The following is a 19776-nucleotide window of genomic DNA, read 5'->3' as shown; positions in this document are numbered from 1 at the left end:
CGTTATTTTCCTACCTGCCGGCATTTTTATAGAAACAGAAGAATGACTCAAGATCAGAGTCCCTTCAAAATCAAATTTAGTAGGGTCCTAGAAAACGAGTGAGTGAGGATAGCTGTAGCACAGGGTTGGAAGTGATCTGCTGAAATTTCTGCGCCATCCGAATGTGTGTGGGTGCACAGAAGATCTGCATACAGATCTCTGTAGTCTGACACAAACCACTAATGCCTGGTTTGGAATCCATGATCCCACACGCAGTTTAGAATCATTCTATCCCATGGGTCCGAGGCGTCCCACATCCCCTTTGATCATTCTTTACCTACAATCGCTGTCAGGTCAAGAAAGTACTTCAGATACATTAAGGGTTACTACCCAGTGCTAAGAGTAATTTCAGAACGCTTCCATCAAGACTGGTTTCCAAAGCAGATTGAGGGCTGGAACGTGTGTGTGTTGGCGGGGGGCGGGGGGAGCTTGGGAGAAAAAGTGAGTAAGCATTACCTGCCCTAAGGGGAAAAACTTGCTCTTGTTTTGAAAAGCACTGGTTCCCCGATTTCACTCCCGTTCCTGCATGATTCTTTGCCAAGCCCTAAATTGGCAGCCTGCTGTGGCTGAGACTACGTTCTTTCCACACATCACGTTAAAGCATCACGTTTTTCAGGGATATTCCCCCCCACCCTCGGGCACACCGCCCTAGCCCTTTCTGTGTGTTTAAAGACTCAGCCTCTTTTGATCTCTGAGAGAAAGCTGCGGGGCGGGGGAAAGGAATAATAATCAAAGTCACTCCCTAGGAATGCAGCAGCCACGCACGCGCAAAAAAGGCGCTGTCCAGGGAAACTACGACTCCCTGCAACCCTTGCGCCAAATGCGAAAGCCCAGTGCAATGTGCCTGCTGTTGCTGCAGCAGCATCAGAAAGTGTGTCACTGGGGCACGAGGCTCTCCCTAGGAGTCACATGGTGGATGCTCCAGTGCCGCGTGCTGGCGTTTGCGCAGCTGCAGGCACAGAGGAGACGGCAGTGAGTGAACCCTGGCAGAGTAACATTTTGCAGGCGAAGGGAGAGGCAGCGGCACAGGGAAGCTCCAGTCTGGGGAGAGATACCTCACCCACTTAGCCAACTTTGCGCTCCTTCCTCTCTGCACTTGGGTCTTAATGCAAACACATTTTTAAGGCAGATTTCCACTAGCATTTATTGCAAACTGACTGGCTTTTGCTTTGCTTCATAACTTTGGGGGGACAAGAGGAAGAACGAGGAGGAGAAGGGGGCAGCCTTTTTGCTTCCCCTCCCTCCTCGCCAACTGAAACTCAGCTCGTCTCATCGCTAGACATGAATGACAGCTGTCAGCTGAACAGGATGGCAACTTTGGATACTAACAACAACGCCCCAGGTAAGCCCCTGCCTTTTGTGGTTGGATTATCTTTCCTGCACTGGGGAAAGCCACCGTATCGCCCCCTCTCCGTCACCTTGCGCCACATCTCTTTCTGAATCGTGACCTCCTCTCTCTGCTGTGCGTGTAATGAACCGAGCGATCCCCAATGTGATCCCCAACACCTCTGCTATTGGTGGAAGAAAGTGTGGCAAGGCTTCCCCAGGAGGGCGTCCCACCTCCCAAATATCGTAAAAGCTTATCTCGAGACGCGAAGTTTCCTTCTTGCAACGATAGAGTCCTGAGCGGCATGTAGGAGGGCAGAGGCAAGTGTCGGGTGTTGGAATTGGAGGAGAGCCAAAGGGGTGCCCCATTTGCGGCTTCGTTTTTCTTTACGTTATCCTGCTTCCCTCTTCCATATTTAGCCCAGTTAGGAAGGTTCGTTTTTCATCGTTTTACTGTAGGTTCCCCCTTGGGGATCAGGTAGAGGAGTGCAGGTATTTGTTTCAGGAAAAGAGGTCAGCTTTCGTTGTGCAGAGAAAGATTGGAGACAAGTGTCCGGGCCACTAGACGCCGCAGGCGACGCGTTTGTCCTTTGACTTAGGGGCGGAGGAGAGGGAATTAGGGCAGTTGGAGGAGAGGAAGGTGTGCCTTGCTTCCAGTGTGAGCCTCGATTATATGATGTTTTCCTCTGAAAATCTCTCTGAGGGAGTGGGAACGCCCGGTGATCTCATTCAGACGTTGCCCCCTACCATATTTATGGTACACCTAGGATCTTGCTTCCACCTTTTCATTACTGGCTCCAGGTATCTCTCTGTCACCCTCCAGCCCCCGCTTAGAATCGCATAGCCATCCATTCTCTGGGATCCCACCCTTCCTGGGATTCCCCATCGAGTTTTCCCCATTGAGGCTCTCACGTGTCCTCTTGCCCGGCTCAGCCACGTGCGAAGTTTGTTTTCCCTACCGGCCCCGCCCAACATTTCTCATTGGTCAGCCCTCCGCCATTGCCTCGCCAAGTACGCCTCCTCGAGGAACGTCACCATCCAGGAAGCGCGAACGCTCTGAGACCTCCCTGCTGGGTGGGAATATCGGATGGGACCTGCCTAGCAAGGGGCGGGGGCAGTTGGAGCCAATTGGCAGGCAAAGGGTGGGGTAAAGCGTGATGGGCAGTGCCGCGAAAGGAGAGGGTCCCATGTGCCAAAGGGACACGTGGAAGCGATCTGGCTGACCCGCCAAGCTTACAGTCACGCTTCGGGTAGGGAGCGGTGCTAGGTGTTTGGGATGTGATGATCGTGGACGGATAACTGATGGGGCCTGAGTACCAAGTGACTGAGTTCGACCCTGCCCAAGTTTGCTTGCCTCTGCACTCTAAATTGTGCCTGATTTGACCTGAGAATTAGGGAACTCTGCCATCCCAGCACCTGGACGTCTTCCATTTTTTCCCTGTTTACTTATTTCATTCTCCACTATACCACCCTTTCCCCTGCCAGTTTTGCTTGTGACTAAAAGTGTAATTGTAGCAGTTTGTATACAGTATCTCTGGGGACTTACAGAAGGTGATTCATCCAAAGGGAACAAAAATGCAGAAATCGGTAGTTAAAAAAACAACAACAACACTATAAGGGCAAGGATGCTTTGAACATGTGCTTTTGTTTGGGCCCAATTCCATTAAAAAAAAGATCAGGCCAGCAATGCAGTGCCTCTGAGAATGTGTAGGTGCCTTTTTGCTTGAACGTAGCAAATCACAACCCAATTGTCAGAGAACATGTGCCCAATGTTACTATCTTTTAAAAAGAGTAGTAAAAAGCAGAAAACTAAGAAACACATTTTTATTTTCACTGATGAAGGTTTTAAGTGCTGGAGTAAGTTTTCTAGTTACACAGGAGTCATTCCTGTCTGTGAAAGAATGTTGTGGGACCCAACAGTGCTGCCTGAGCATTTTGATGACTAGATGACCTTAGGTACTGGTTTTATTTTTATTTATTTATTTTTCAATTTATATCCTGTCTTTTTCCTACAAAGGGCTCAAGGCAGCTTACATCATTCTCCTCCTCCATCTTATCCCCACAACAACCCTGTGAGGCTGAGAGTCTGTGACTGGCCCAAAGTCACCCAATTGGCTCCATGGCTGAGCCGGGACTAGAACCCAGATCGTCTGAGTCCCAGTCCCATGCTCTTAACCACTACACCACACTGGCTCCTCTTCATGTTTTTGTATATCTGATCTTGTATGTCTGCTGCTGTGTTCTTCTGTTAGTTGTTACTTGCTCTGTATAAGATACTGGCAAGAGAACTGCCAAGTGAAATACCTTCCATACAACCAACTGAACTGTGTCTATCGACACAATTTAGTGATTATGAAATCAGGTCAGAGGTAGGGCTCCCTTGAAAGGGAAAGTGACTGGGAATGAGAAAGCAGAAAAGGAAATAGCCCTTGTATGAGTTGGAATAGTAGATTTCCTTGCAATTTTCTGGTTTTTGGTATTAGAAATGCAGCCCGATTCAAAGAATGTTTACTCTAGAGCAATGCCCACTGAACTCAGAATGGCATATTTCCCAAATAATTGTGTATAGGATTGTCGTGTGTGTGAGTGAGAGAGAGAGAGGAGAGAGAGAGAGAGAGAGAGAGGGTGGGGGGAATCAATTTCTCCTGGCTTGAGCTTTCTTGTGTATGCCATTTGTGAATACATTTGGTTTTTTCGTTTTGAACGCATGATTGGGTTAAGAATGTAGTGAGGTCTGTAGCAATCCAATCATCTTGGTTCAAGAGTCTGGGTGATAAAAGAGTTCCACATTTCTGTTTGTTGATGTTGTTATTTTTGCAGTTCATAAATGGGCTAAGCCATCTCTTGGCTCTGAAGATCCTGTTTTCTCCTCCTGTGGAGATCACCATTGGCTTTAAATCTGGTCCAACCCATAGAAGGGGATCTTTCCCCAGTCTTGAACTCCGGATTCCATGCTACCTGTTCTTTGTGTGGCTTAGTCACTCTGCATTTCTGCTCAACATGGTGGTGTTTGGGTACGGGAGCTTTAGCGTAGCATTCAGTGTCATCTTTGCTGCAAGCTTCCATGGAGACCCATTTGTGTTGCCTGTATTCCTACAGGGTGACCAAACTAGCAAGGGGTGGCTTTGCTGTCAAAGACCACGTGGAGCAAAAGCCTCCACGTGCATCTCCAGCCTCTCCCAAGTCCTCCTTTCTGGGAGACTAAATGCTGGTGGCATGCATCCCAAGCAGGCATGACACACTTTGCCTTTTTCACACCCATCTGGCAGATCTCCAACTTGGCCTGCACGCAACTTCCACCCTTGCTTGTGCCTTCTAGCAAGTTTTTATTTGTCCTTTTTGACCCACTTCGGATAATCATCTTCCCAACACAGTCTATATTTAATAATGCATGCAAGGTTGAAGGCCCCGAATTGGGCGGGAAGGCTGTAAAAAGGACATGCCTTCCTCCACTAGGATTCCCTGCACCACCCTTTGGACCTAGATTTCGAAACTCTGCTGCTCACCTGTTAAAAGAAGCAAAAAGAAAAGTGGGAAATTGTGAAATAGTTTTTCAGGAGAGGTCAGCACCAAAAAGAAAAGAATGCTGGTGCCAAAGAGATTACTAGTGAGATGATGTGTAGGAGCACATTCAGAAACCAGACAGGATGATCATGCCTGGCTTATGCCAGATACTTGGCTGGTTTCCAGGCCTATGCAGTCCAAGAGGCTCTTAGGTGTAGACTTGAATTATCTGCATCCAATTAAAAGCACTTGGCTACCCTCTTGGACATTGCTGCCTTTGATAACCTTGCAGACTGCTGTATGGCTGTGTAGCATTTGAAACTGACTGGAAGATGTCCCTGTTGCAAATACAGAATGTATGGGATTAGGATGGGGGCAGTGGGAGTGTCCTTGGAGTTGGACACCCTTCCAAGGCAAGATCCAGGTGAGACTCGGGATGCTGGCCCTGGATGTGTGATCCTCGCACGCAGTGTTGCAAACTCTCTGAGAGAGCTTGATGAGAGCCCTAGAGGTCACCGCGACCCCTGTCCTCATGATGGCTGTACTGCAGAGTTCTAGATTAACCCTATTGTTGGTAGGATTGCTATAAGGATAAGTTCTGATAACTAGGTGGTTGGTTTATGTCGTCCTCTGATGTATGGCCGAAGTTTGTTGTCAGCCTTTGGACTACCCTTAAGACTTCTTGCCATTATCTCATTTTCTGTGGCTGTAGGAGCCAGCGACAGAAAGAGAACAGCCCCCTTGCTTCTGTGCTCGCTCTAATTCAAACCCTGGCTGCACTGGACCCTGAGAGAGAGCTAATGTGCAGGCAGACGGCTTCAGTCTGTGCAGTGCAGCAGAGTGAGGGTGGTGCAGTTTGCCAAACCAGCCAGGCGCAACTGAGGCCAGGTCAGACCCAGGGACCCCAGAGGACGTGCGCCAGATTAAGTGGAGGCGGGATTTCTCCCCCTGCAATATTCTGAAAGCAAGCAGGGGCTAAAGGGGATCCTTCTTTCTGGGGAATGGCCTGATCCTGGGCAAGAGGGGCCGTGTGTGTGTTTGGGATGGAAAGGAGTAGTGCCCCTTGTAAAAGTGTGTGGGATTCAACGCCCCAGCTGTAGGATTCTGCCCTGGGTGGCTGGGTGCTGGCAGCGCCTCCCCTTTCCTGAGGCAAGATGAAACGCCCTCCCCAGACAACAGATGATCTGTCTAACGGCTGGTGGGGGGATTATTTGGATTGCTTGCCTCTGGTGCCAGGATGGGTTGGGCCAGCACGGGCAAGTGCCCAGCTATTCCTACTGGGTGTTGGATAAAAGGAAGGTGGTTGTATGTCGAGTAATACCTGAGCTTGTTTGCTTTAGTACCTGCTAAGCAAGCAATTCCAGGTGCTCGGGCCACATACAAGGAAGGTCATTAGCCGGAGGCCACCAGCCAGTGGAGATGAAGCCTCGCAAGTCACGGCCACGGCTCTGTTGAAAGCCTGGCTGGGCACTGAGCGTGGCTTCTGCACGTGACCCTGTTTAGAATTCCTTTGGCACGGATCGCTTTGTTTTTACCTCTTCAAGGCTTTTCCTGCAGTGCTTGCCCCTTGGCAAGTGGCCCAACTCCAAGGCCTGCAGTGCTTTGTTTCCAGGACTTGGGCTTAACCACCCTCTCCAACTTAGGGGGTGCGATCTTTTCTGACTTCCACTCTTGTTTCAACAACCTCCTGGCCACCTACTGCTTCCTCTTCAGTCATCTCACCCACCCTGTCACTCACTCAGTGTTTTTCCCTTTTGCAGCTTTGAGATGTAGGTCAGGAACTGAAAACAGAAAGTTGGATTGCAAGAGAAGAATTTTGGCAAGATGAGTTCAGAGCTTGCAGCTATGGCCAATTAAATGGGGTTGGACTTTACGACCTTTTATCAGGTGTGTGTTGGGGAGAGAACCCCCCCCCATCCACATAATTCCCGTGCAGCAGACTGCTTCGTTTTTATTCTCTTATCTGTAGTTTTGCTCACAAGATTTGCACGCGTCCTAGGAACAGATCCTGCGTGCCCACTTGTTTTTCTCCTTTTATCTCATGTGACTCTAAAAACTCACGTGTTGGCAGTGTGATTGAACTGTTAATTCCCACTCCTTTCTTCTGTGTGTGTGTGAAAGAGAGACACACACAGAGAGAGCGAGACGGATGTTGGGGAGGGGAGAACAGTTTGGTGGTTTACAGAAAGGTATAGAAAGAAATGAATATAGAATCTCGGGCATGGGGAGAGGAGGCATATTGCTTCTCCTGGGCATGTTCAGCCACCAAAACGGAAGGAGAAAGATTATCGGATATGTGGCTATTCAGAAGCAGTATCCTGCATAATTGATCCTCTGGTAAGAAGCAAGGGAAAAATTCATAGATGTTGGATGGGACCTTAGAGATCATCTAGTCCAGCCCCATGTTTAGTGAAGGGCTTTTGAGGTTACAGCATTCCTGACTGTTGGCTGTTGCCCCTGCACATGGGTTGCCAGGATTGTTTGTCTGACCATGGCTGGAAATAGAACCCAGGATGCCTAATCCAGCAAAGCAATGCTGCTCTTTTGAAGTTTCACTTAATTATGACCCCCTGGATCTGTTCCTGCTCAAGGATAGTTGGAATAAGGAAGGAATTTTATCCCAGCCCAGTTGTTGGATGGATTTGCGTGTGAGAGAACTTGTTTTATGAATGCTCTGCAGCACGCAGCTTGGCTCATTTGCCTGAGTCAGTGTTGCAATAGCTGCCCAGTAAGTGCTTATTGCACTGCACCTTTTTCCCCCTGCTAATATTGTGGAAGAGAATCCTTTTCTTTCATCCAAAATGTTAAAAACCCTACCATCATATTTTAGTAGTCATTTTGTATAAGCTAAAAGGTTAATCTTGCAAGATCAGTTACCCTTTTCTTTCTTGTACTCCAAGCATTTAACCCAGTTTCCCCAACCTGGTGTCCTCCAGATGTACTTGACTACAATTTCCTTAATCCCCAGCCTATGCCAACTTGAGGAAGACTGCTTTAATCTCTGATCTCTGCCTGATCTCTTTCTCCTTCTGCTCCTGTACTGTCTTCAAAATGATCTTGTTTTCCTGTTTGAACAGAAGCCTGCCTCTTTTTTTTTTTAATGTTCTACCATTTGAGGCCCTTTAAAAGAATATTATGATTATCTTTTCTAGTCCTATGGTACCCTTTTGAGAAGGAATAACCAGAATGGTACACAGTCCCCTAAATGTTATCCTAAGCAGCTTTTGAAATACGTATATGGAAGGGCAGGGCATCAAGCCATCAGTAAATGGTGATTTATCGTGGCTCAATATGTATATGATACTCAATATTTTATTTTCAATTCCTTTATAAATAAATTCCAGTGCCGAGTTTGTATAGTGGTTGATTGTAGTCTGGATTGTGTACCCTCATATGCTGGTGGAATGTGTCTTTCGAATAGGGCTCCTTCAGGCTTTACGGTACTTTTCAGCTCTGTGTGAGCTGCACTGTGGCTTCCCTGCTTAAAACTGGAAATAGGATGGGTCTCTTTTCTGCTTTGACCTCCTGCAGTGTCCTTGAAATCACCTGCCTCTCTCTAACTACAAAAACATCCACAAACAGCCGCATACTTCTGCAGTGTTTAAACTTGGGTACAATTGTGTTGCCAGGCCATGATCAGCAACAGTGAGGACTAGAAACCTACCTTGCTTAATGACAGTGGAGACTTTCTGGATTTGAACACCCCACTTTAGAAGAATGTCATACTGGCTGGCGCCAACAGGCCGTTGGGCGCCTGCCCACCCATCCTGATGGCTCTGCAGCCGGACCGGTTCTAGGGGATCTCTTTGCTTTCTGCAGGGGGTGTGATCAGCTACATCGGCTCCAGTGGGTCTTCACCGAGCTGCACCAGTCCAGTCTCTCTCTGTGGTAGTGACAGCTCCAACGGCAGCTGCCAGCTGTCCTCACAGCCCACCTTTCCCAGCTACTTTCCTCCGTCACCCACGGGATCTCTGGTGCAAGACTCTGGACGTCTGGGGAGTGTGACTGGAATGCGTGATGACGCTTCCCCGTCCTCCTCCTCCTCCTCCTCCTCCTCCTCGTCCTCTTCCTCCTCTTCATCGTACAGTTCTGGAGGGTCCCCAGCAGGGCTGCAGACGGCCTTGGATGGCGGGAGGCGCCCCTCCCCTGCCAAAAGCACCAGCAGCATCACAAGTGAGTGAGGGGTCGGGGGCACGGACTGGGGACGCTGCAGTCAGCACTGCCAGGGAGGTGGCCGTGGCTCTGAGGGCTGCAGCAGGGCTCCTCCTGTAGGTTATGTCCTGCTTTGGAACCAGGCCTGTCCTCTGGGGACCATTTAGATCCGCTCTCTAGCAGCTGCTGTGCTGCCCAACTTCGTCAGAGCCAGCTGGGTGGCTGGGCTGTTTTTAAAACCTTTGGGTGGGGGGCCTGGAAACCACAGAGCAGCAGAACTAGTTTTGGGCTGGGAGCCTCATGCCTGCCCCCGTTTCTCTCCTCCCTCTCTCAGAACTCAATGGGATGGTCCTCCTGTGCAAAGTTTGTGGGGATGTCGCTTCGGGGTTCCATTATGGTGTCCATGCTTGTGAAGGCTGCAAGGTGAGTGCGTTCTCTCTCTCCCTCTCTCCCTCTCTCTCTTTCTCTCTGTTGAGAAATTGTGAGGCTTCAAAGTTTTGACAACCTGGTGCCTTCCAGCTGGGTTGAACTCTAGCTCCCATCATTCCTAATGGGAGTTGTAATCCAGACCATCTGGAGGACACTAGGCTGGTGAGGGGGATGGAACTAGGCCTCAGGCAGAAAGCCCTGTGATACCCAGGTGTGTCAAGCAGAAATTCCTGAAGGGTTTCCCTTCTCCACGCCTGCAGATGCACAGTCCACCAGAATCTTTCTTCCACAAGCCATCAGTGCGAGTGGGAGCTGCCCAAGGACACCCAGGCGCTTTCTGGTGCGCTGTGCCTCACGGGCAGCTCTGTCTGCCCCCTGCTCTGCCATTCCTCAAGCACCGAAAGCGTCTTGTGTGAACTGGCTGCCTCGCTTTGCTTTGTGGGGGAGGACAGTCGAGTAGCACCAGCCAGGCGCTGAGAGGCATTTGGGCCGGCCTTGGGATTCCCTCCTCTGTAGCCAGGCGAAAGGCCAGAAGAGAGCGAGGCACTTGACCGGGCACTGCTGGACATGGGGGAAATCTTGAGCCCTTGGCCACTCGGAAGCATCCAGCCTCCCTCCAGCGCAAGGTCCCAGGCAACTGCCCTCAGAGTCAGGCACGCGCTGGCACTGCGCCTCAGCCGTGGGCCCCTCACGGCCAGGCCTCGAAGCTAACCTGCTTCCCCGCTTCCCCCACCCCCACTCCAGGGCTTCTTCCGGCGCAGCATTCAGCAAAACATCCAGTACAAAAAGTGCCTCAAAAACGAGACCTGCAGCATCGTCCGAATCAACCGGAATCGGTGCCAGCAGTGCCGCTTCAAGAAGTGTCTAGGGGTCGGCATGTCCCGTGACGGTGAGTCCTTGTCGCGTGAGACGCGGGGGGGCCGGCAGGCGCAGCGGCCTGCTTGTGCGTCGCGCTGGCGCGTCCTCACAGTTCGCCACCAGCTCTTGCTGCTTCGTGAGCTCCCCACGACATCCGCCCCACAGTCTCCCCAAAATTAGTTGCTGCAGTGGCTCTAGGGCCCGGCAGGAACGTGTGCAGGGGGAGAGGGGGTGCGAGAGAGCCGGGCCCTCGTGTCTCTGCGGCACCGTGTCGAGCGAGGCCTCCGGGCCCCTCGCTGCCTGCCCTTTCTCTGGGAAGAGCCAAGATGTTGCTCTTACGCAGCCCCATCCTTGCCTGCCCTCCTAACGCTTCACGTGCTCTTCTCCCTTTTCCCTCTCCCCTCCAGCTGTCCGCTTTGGGCGCATCCCCAAGCGCGAGAAGCAACGGATGTTGGCAGAGATGCAGAGCGCTATGAACAATATGGCAAACAACCAGCTGAGCGTGCAGTGCCCGCCTGAGAGCTTACCTGCGGGACATCCCCAGCCCACCAACCCTCTGTTGTGCCACCAGCCTCAGCTGGCCCCCTGTTCCCCACCACCCCATGCAGCCTCACCGCCCCAGGGGTCCCCTTGCTTCTCCCAGTTTTCCCAGCAGCTGACGCCCCCACGCTCCCCAAGTCCTGGTGATCTCATGGAGGATGTCATCTCACAAGTGGCCAAAGCCCATAAGGAGATTTTTGTTTATGCTCATGACAAACTGGCTACGGGGGCCCCACCACCACCCGCCGGGACCAACAACTCTCCCAGCTGGGAGGACAACTGGCTGACCAATGGCTACCACAGCAATGGGCTGTGCCATCAGAATGACAACTGGAACCCGGGCACGGGGCCCAACTACACTTGCCAGCAGAACAACATCAATGGACATCGATTTTGCCCCTCGGGCTATTCTTCTGGGTCGACAGATCCCTCCGTTGGACAAGGCTGCCTGCCGCAAAGTGGGCCCCGAGACATTCTCTTGGTAAGTGTCAGGCCACCAAGGCATGCTCAGTCCTCAGCTGCCATTTGTCTGCCGAGGTTTCTTCAGTGTCTGGGCAGGTATAACTGCCTTCACGTTTCCTAAGAGGACCCCCTGCCCCCTTGTAGCCAACTTGCTTTAGCATCCTGGGAGGGACATCAGTGGCTTGGCTGGGGAAAGGCACGATTTGGACTAGGGCCTTCAACCACTCTGCTACCAGCCCAACCTTCCCAACCGTTGAGTTCGATCTTTGTTTGTCTCAGTTACTTTGTCTTTTGAAACCTGCCACATCCCTTATTCACTCATTTCCCGCTTTTCTGGACCTGTCTATGGAGGGCTTTTGCTCTACCTTTTGTTCTTCGCAGTCATTTATTCTCTTGCTGTGTTGAATCCTGTACTTTTGTCTTGGGCTCGTCAATGAAAAGCAGCTGGAATTTTTTATTACATGAATATCTGCCCATTCATGCAAGCAAACAAAGCTGCAATCCTGACAAGGCATTAAAAATAGCTTCTCCCTGAACTCAGTGGGTGTTGGCTAATTTCCCAGTGAACGGGTTTGGAACTGGGGTGTGCACACACGTGATTATATCTCATGCATCACCCATGCGAATTAATAAAGAATAAGCTTAGCATCTTGGTGACCCACAAGCTGAGGATCTCCTCCTGCCGTGGTGCCTTCTGCCCATGTGCACCCATACATGTGTGTTTGGGAATGTTAGAGAGGGATGGGAGGAAGCGCAGCGTGAACCAGCTCATCCGTCCTCTTCTGTGCAAACTTGCATGAGGGCTGCATGCAGGAGAGGCAGGGACTGGTATATTTCATTCTTGTAGAAAATCTCTCCAAAGAACCCACTGCAATGATAACCTCCTGTTGACAGTGGCAATGAGGCTTGGTCTTCATGCAATCCTTAAGCAACTTTGGTGAATGCTGGAGAACACTGGAGGATGACATGTGCAGCCCACGCAGACCTTTTCCAGGGAAACCTCAGGGTCTGTGCGCAACATCCCCAACCTTCAGCTGCAGCACTGCCTCCACAGGGAGGCATTCACCTGTTCATCCATTGAAAAAGCAAACCGTGGGGAGTCAAAACTTGGTCCACTACCACTCCTGTGTTAAAAGCAGGATTTGTTTACCTAAGGTAGTGCTGAACTCAGCCACAGTTCCACTTCACAACTGGGCTGTTCTGCAGCTGGGGTGCTATCATATACCACAGAAAGGCTATGGAAGTTGGTGCATGAAGCATGATTCCAGAGAATTAGCAGGGTGGGAGTCAACAGTAGCTCAGTTGGGTCATTCCTTGGGTAGAAAAGTGGAATGCATGGCTGTGGGTGGCAGGGCTGTGGGGGACGGGGAGCAAATGTCCAAGGGCAGCAAAAGTGGGGGGATCAGAGGCCTCTTCTCGGCAAGCTGGCACAGCTGCTGAGGTGCTCCAGCAGCCGTCACCCCTTGGCTCCTCATCTCACGTGGCTATTTTTTCATTCCGACAGGCATGTCCTATGAATTGCCACCCGCATGGCCGCAGTGGCCGCACAGTCCAGGAAATTTGGGAGGATTTCTCACTGAGCTTCACTCCTGCCGTACGAGAGGTTGTAGAATTTGCAAAGCACATCCCTGGCTTCCAGGAGCTGTCACAGCATGACCAGGTGTCTTTACTCAAAGCCGGCACATTTGAGGTAGGGTGATTTCCAGCTGCCACTTTAGTTTCTTACTAGTGATAAGCTAACAACCTTTCCTAGGTGGGAAGAGGAGAGAGAATTGTATATATTCATGCAAACAATGAGAGACAAGCTGGGAATTCTAACACTCAATAGACAACATTTTTCAGAACATAATGAACATGTGTTAAAGGGACATGATTTGCTGGCTTCTCTTTGAAAAACAATGTAATTAGGACTAATTAATCAGAGTCTGGATGCCAGCCACACCTAGAGCAAAGTAAATGCTTCAAAAGGGAGGGAACTTTGTTCTGAAATCTTGTTAAATTTATTCATTTTGCTTTTGAGGAATTAAAACAAGCACTTTGCAGTCTGATCCAATGTATATTTACCTGGAGATGAGTCCCACTGAGTTCACTGGGATTTTCTCCTCAAGTCAGTGTGCATGAGGTTGTATCTTGCCTTGCAAGATTAGTTACTGTTAAAATTACCTTTTGCAAATCAAATTTGAGGGAAAGCCCCCACTGCCCTGAATGGAAAGTGTTTTAAACACCTAAGCCTTAATCCCCAGAACCTGACAGGTGCCCTTCACGTATAAAAAGTGCAAACACAATCCCTCCAGCTGTTTTTTGGGGGTGTCAACTAGATTGAAATGGGGTGGGGGGAGGATGAGTGAGAGGCCATTGGGAAAACTTCCCAGGGGATTTGCCCTGCCTCCCCCTTCCTGGAGGCTAAGGTTGCACATGCGTTTCCACATGGTGGTGGGTAGGAGATTACATACAGTATGTATTGGCAAGTACTATAGGTATTTCCACATCTGCTAGCAGGCTAGGGAAGGCACCCAAAATCTGCAGATTGCTGCATCAGGGTTCAGGGGTTTAAAACAAAGAAGCTACAGATTAGCAGTCTTAGGAGACCCTTTGTAGCAGTTGTTCACCAAGTCTAGCTCACCAGAGGAGAGGCTGGAACTCCAGCTGCAACCTCAGAAACATGCCCCACGGCCAAAGCTGGGACTCCAGACTTACAGTGCCCTCCATGCACCTCCATGGCCAGTGTAACAGCTTCCAGGCTGGCTGTTGATCTGATGCCAGAAAATGGACCTTAGAGCCAGAGGTTTGTGGGCATTCTGCAGATGGAAAGGCAGGGGCCGTCTCAAGCTCTGTCGCAATGCAGTGTATCCTGGTGCCACCTAGGCCCGTCCTCCTCGTGCTCCCAGACGAAGAACTTAGATGGCCAAAATGAGCCATTCTAAGGCTTTGGCGGGATGGGAGAATGGAGGGGACCTTTCCTTCACCTCCCTTCTGCCTTCTGTTGAATATCCACTACCCTGTCCATACTCCTGAGGGCAGCTACATTGGATGGGACTGCTAAAGCATTTAATAGTTTAGTATTTAAATAATTATTGAAAGCTCCTTTTAACTATCAGTTCTGTGTTTACTTTTTAAAATTCTGCTACTCATTTTATTACTATCTTAAATACTTTCCCTGTTAAGGTGTGTTTTACCTAGATAAGTGGGATTTGAAACGCCAATGAAATCTCCCCAAGCAGATTGTGTTGTGCTAGATATGCAGAAGTCTAGTTATTCAGTAAGGGACTAAACTAAGCATCACTCTGTGCAATATCCCACTTGGAAAAAGCTGTCCCCCAAGCTTGCACAGTGGGTGCTGTATCTGTAGGTACAGCCTCTTGTCTTCATGTCTGGGTGGGGAAGGGACATGGATAGTCCTTTCTAGACTGGATTGTCATCCCAAAACAGAATGATGGTTCTAACTTAATTTGATGCGTACCCCCTTCAGCTGGAAGTTAACACAGAAGGCATTTGACAGGGTTCCGTGGTGACAGCACATCTTGGGTTCTGATGGGCATCTCTTTCCCTGCCTTCTCTCCAGGTACTGATGGTTCGATTCGCCTCCCTCTTCAATGTCAAGGAGCAGACAGTGACGTTCATGAGCCGGACCAAGTACAGCCTTGAGGAGCTGTGGGGGATGGGCATGGGTGACCTGCTCACATCCATGTTCGAATTCAGTGAGAAGCTTGGCTCCTTGGCACTCTCTGAGGAGGAGCTGGGCCTCTTCACAGCCGTAGTGCTGATCTCTGCAGGTGCGTGTCCTCTCAGCATGGACTAGTGAGAATCTCAGTCAGGGAGCCCAAACTCTTCAACTTTTTGACCCTCTCCAAAACCACCCCATTGTCCTATTTCCTAGTTGTAATTTTGGCCTTCGTATGCCCTCCAGTTTTACCACCGTTAGCTGATTAATCATCGGCACTTCACCCTGAGAACCTTTTCTTTCCCTCGAAGCTTCTCTCCATCCACACACTTGAACAGCTACAAACTGCAAATACCTAGTTATGGCAGTTCCCCCCAGTTCTTGCAATCATTGCACCTCTCCTCTTCTCATCCCCACCCTTTGTCTGTCTCTTCCATTGGGAGAACTGAGTGAAGCTCCCTGAGCCAGGGACCCGCTATTCTGTGAAATATTACATGGAGCGATGGAACTCTGGAAATTAGAATTCAGGTCTTAGGACTGGGAGATCTATGACTTTGTGGGAGGCTGGGATTGTAGGGAACAGCAGAGACCTGGGCGCCTTGTGCTGCTGTTACACAGCATTGATTTTCCTGCTCTTTGCAGATCGTTCTGGCATTGAGAACCCAGCATCTGTGGAACAGCTGCAGGAGACGCTCATCCGGGCCCTGCGGGCCCTGATCCTCAAGAACCACCCCCAGGAGACTTCCCGCTTCACCAAGCTGTTGCTTAAGCTGCCTGACCTGCGCACCCTCAACAACATGCACTCTGAGAAACTGCTCTCCTTCCGCATCGATGCTCAGTAAAGCGCAGGAAGGCATGCAGACTACTGGCCCACCCGCCCTGCCCGTCCCTGCACTGTTGCACTAACCAGACTTGTTCTCTGGGCCCGGACTCAACTAACTATTTATACTGGCCTATAGCAGCTGCGGCCCCATCCTCTCAGAGACAAGCAGCACGGCCATCCTTGTAAATTGATGTATGTATATGGGGAGTTGTGTGACTAGAGCGGCATTCTTCCCTGCCGTGGCACCGGCCACACAGGAATAATATATTGAAAGCAAAAAGACTAGGTGGTCTTCTTCCTGCGTTGTTGTTCTCTTTAAATGCTTTCTCAATGTGGAGGTAAGGTAGGAAAATGATACTGAACCTGACCTTGTCCTTCACTCCTGTTCAGAGGGCACAAATGTTTAAAACTGGATCCACAAGTGTCTTTGCCTGGCCAGGGACCACGGGCAGCCTTGGCCCTAGAGAAAATGCGTTCTGCCTAGATCCAGTGGGACTTAAATGTTGACTACTTTGTCTCACGTTGTGGGTCCTAAGCCTGTGTGGAAGGCTGCAGGGAGACCATTTCTCAAGGAAGATTTCACTTCTCGTGGTGTACTGCGCACAGTGTTTTCTTTGCCTTACTGCTGCCTCTGTTCAAATCTGGTTTTAAACCTATGGTGTGGGGAATATTCCCACTGCATGTTACTTCACCTCACTCTTTTCCCTGCTTCTGGGGATTATCTTCAGGCACCCGCCCAATTTTCTATAGTGAGTCTATTCAGCAGCATCTTCTCTTTAAGTTCTAGTTTCCTCCTTCAAACCGGGGTGGGTGTGTGAAAGAGCAAGCAGGGTTCTGTGCACCTTTGACATGGGGTTTTAATGAGTAAAGGGGCTCCCAGAAGAAGTGGGAACAACATCGACAACAAAGGTTTTTCAGAGTGCTTGCACGTGGAAACGATTTTCAACCAAGATGCTCCTGCCTTGATTCAGTAGGCCAAGAAAGGGACTTCAGCACATGACCACACAACAGAAATGAGACACCAAAAGCCAGTTGGGGCTGTGAGGGTTGTTTTTTTTTTTTGTCTTTTTTTAGGGTAGGTTTGTTTTTTTAATCATATATTTATTACATAAATATATAGTAAAATAGACCAGCGACAATTACCATAAAAATATCTTTCTTTAAAATCCTGACCAAAAACACAAAAAAGGGTTATTTTTTTCCCCACCCCAGACTTTTCAGGGTTTTTTTTTTCAAAATCGCACGTCACAGACAAATTGTGATTGTCGTATTTTTACATCAGCAGCTTCCTGCTTCCCAGACACAAAGAAAGAAAGAAGAAAGGGGAGGGGAGAGGGGAAAAGGGTGAGGTGGAGGAAGACCATTTCCCCACCTGCTTTTTTCCCTCCCTCTGATCCCCCAACCCGCCACCCCTTCTGATAACCCCGTGTCCCAAACATACATTCACAAACTCCCTGCTCACAGTTTCTTTCCCTGCTCTGGACTGCGAGGGGGAAAAAACCACACTGCATAGTATTAAGGGGGTTGTGAGGTCGCCCCCGTATTGGAAACTCCCATCTCTTACCAACGTATTTGAGAACAGCTTTCTTCCCTCCCCAGACCTTGTAATCTTGATCCAGAACTGTAACCTCACGGGCGTTCTTGCAGAGTGAAGGCTGGCCGGGGTGGGGGGGGAGATGCAGAAGAGATCTGTTGGGTACGATCTGCAGGAACTATATGAGGTATGTACTTGGTAAAGGAATACTGAAAAGTGGTGCAGAAAGAGTGGTTCCCGCTCCCCCACCCCACAAGTAGGCCTCTGGCGTAGGAAAAACTAGCTCCTACCCACAAACTGTCGCAGTGCCCCATGTGATGGCGGAGGGAGGAAGGGATGATAGGACGTGGTACCCCTGAAGAACAAGGCCTCCTGCTGCAGCTGGCAAAGGCCTTGTGCTTCTCCAAATAGGTCAGCTACCGACCCAGTGGAGATGCGGTTTGCTACCCACAAGGAGGTGGGCATTCATTTGTCTGTTTGCTGTTTTCCATGTCTTGGACTGTGGCTGCCAAGGCGAATTTGAGAGCATTGGCATGATGGTGGGAGTGACCCCTGAGGTGGCAGGGCTTCCTGGGAGGGCTTCATCCTGAGCTCTTGCCCTCTTTTTAAAGTTACAGCATGCATACCCCCTTTCCTGCCCCATCAGTCAGTGCAAGATGGTTCACAGTGCCTGCTATGGGCATCCTGGGACACAACCCTCCTTTTTCAGCTCTCCCTAGAGCGAGTGCTTTGCATATATCCCTGGCACAAACCCCAAACACCAGAGGCCCCCCCCCCTGCTTTTAAATTACATGGGTAAGGGCTACTTTCAGAGGCATGGCCTACATTTGGGCAGGGCTGAGAAGGGAGAGAAGGGACACAATGAGAACTACCTGGGTTGGCCCTACAAAGAGGAGAGGACATGTGGTCACCCCGAGTTTGACCTCCATAGCTGGCGCAGAAGAAAATGCCCAGGTTGGAAAGCTTTTCTTTGGCTAAGATGCCACGATCTCAGAACCTGAGTAATCCCTGTGCAGGAATCGGCATGGTCCTCCCACTTCTTTCCTCCTTTCTGGGGCACAACTGGATGACCTGAATGGTTTGAGGGCTGCCGATTCACACGACCACGGATGTCACTCAATCCCGCTCCGTCGAAAGTGCGGGTTGACTCCAGAGAACATCTGACGTGATGCCGAGTGTTGTGAGGGTACCAGCTGTAGTGAGGCTCTGAAATAGCTTATTCATATGCAGTCCCTTGCCTGGGCACTGCTGCCTCGTAAGTGATGAGAGAGCGTGTGCATGTATGTGTGTGTCTGAAGCAAAAAGCTTCATGCCTTTAAAACATGGCGGTGGATCACTTCCCTTGCTTTAGAAGCTCAAGGGCTGGAATCAAAGGGTGTCTTCTCCTTAAAGAAGAGACTGAAAGGTGGTTGGACAAAGTTGGTAAGCTGAGAGGGTAAATCTGGGGGTCAGTTTGGCCAAGGCTATAGGGCAGACAAAACCAACACTGAAGGCTTAGCTGAAGCCACAAATGTCTGTTTCCAACAGTGCAGGACTACTTTGCCCATCATTGGGAACCTCATGGAGAATCACACCAACTTGAGAAATTATTTAGGAAGTCCAGTAAGCTATAAAATAGGTGGCTGTTATCTTTTTCTTCCTGGTTGCAATTTGGGGGGGTGATTATGCACAGCAGCTTGTGTGTTTGTGAGTGTGTGAGTGGGCAAGAGAGGAAGAGAGGGAGGAAGAGAGGGAGGGAGGGGTATGTGTGATGAGGTCATGCAAAGTGCACAGGGGGTTTACACTTTGTATGCATAGGGGCCCTGTGCATGTTTATTTACACAGCTGATAGACCTACATTTATATATACAAATGCTACAGGTGCAATCAAGCAGGGTGTTCTGCACAAGTCCCACTGAAAGCAAGAAAAGGCTGTGTTCATTTCAATGGCACTTGTGCAGGAGAAACTTTCACTCGTTCATTAATTGCACACTGGGATTTCACTCCAAGACGGAACCAACTGTGGCAGTATGGGGTTTCTCAGTCCTACATTTGGATATGCATGGAACATGAGTGGAAGGGGCCAAATACTATTTTGTAAGGAGATTTCATTATTTGGTATAAGGCAATGAGGAATCAATACCCTGCCTTTTCTGCTGATTAGAGTTGCAAGCATGGTAACGTAAGAGCAAACACACTCCCAATCATGCCTCCCTAGATAGAAGTCCTTGCCTGCGCCCTCCTGGCTATATACAAAATATTTACAAGAGTTACAAATACAGAATAGACTGTACACTGCTTGGCGTACGAAAGTGCACCCCTGTAGGCTGCTTTAGGAATTGCTTTAAGGCCTCCAGAAAGAAGGGGAGTGTGGGAGGACACAAGGTCAAGATGGGACACAATCGGAGTGTGGATGGCAAACGCTTCTGCTCCTCCACCAAAGTGGTGGATGAGAAGACTCGGAGGAAG

At 49.8% G+C, this 19776-nt stretch overlaps 1 protein-coding gene across 2 annotated transcripts; it reads left to right on the top strand.

Moving 5' to 3' along the window:
- The first annotated feature begins 961 nt into the window (after window positions 1-961).
- On the top strand, window positions 962-16079 carry NR1D1 (nuclear receptor subfamily 1 group D member 1). 2 transcript variants are annotated; one of them, XM_044447200.1, is made up of 8 exons: window positions 962-1381; window positions 8689-9042; window positions 9356-9444; window positions 10195-10339; window positions 10716-11329; window positions 12815-13000; window positions 14873-15083; window positions 15614-16079. In XM_044447200.1, the coding sequence occupies exons 1-8, from the start codon at window positions 1321-1323 to the stop codon at window positions 15811-15813; spliced, it is 1860 nt and encodes a 619-aa protein (XP_044303135.1). In that variant the 5' UTR covers window positions 962-1320; the 3' UTR covers window positions 15814-16079. The 2 variants fall into 2 exon arrangements, with proteins under 2 accessions (XP_044303135.1, XP_044303136.1); XM_044447201.1 differs by lacking the exon at window positions 962-1381 and adding an exon at window positions 7032-7206.
- The last annotated feature ends 3697 nt before the right edge of the window (window positions 16080-19776 follow it).

This window comes from Varanus komodoensis, unplaced genomic scaffold, assembly GCF_004798865.1.
Source record: "Varanus komodoensis strain SLA01 unplaced genomic scaffold, ASM479886v1 scaffold50, whole genome shotgun sequence".
In the NCBI taxonomy this organism is placed as follows: Eukaryota; Metazoa; Chordata; class Lepidosauria; order Squamata; family Varanidae; genus Varanus; species Varanus komodoensis.
This window is presented reverse-complemented; position numbering and strand designations above follow the sequence as displayed.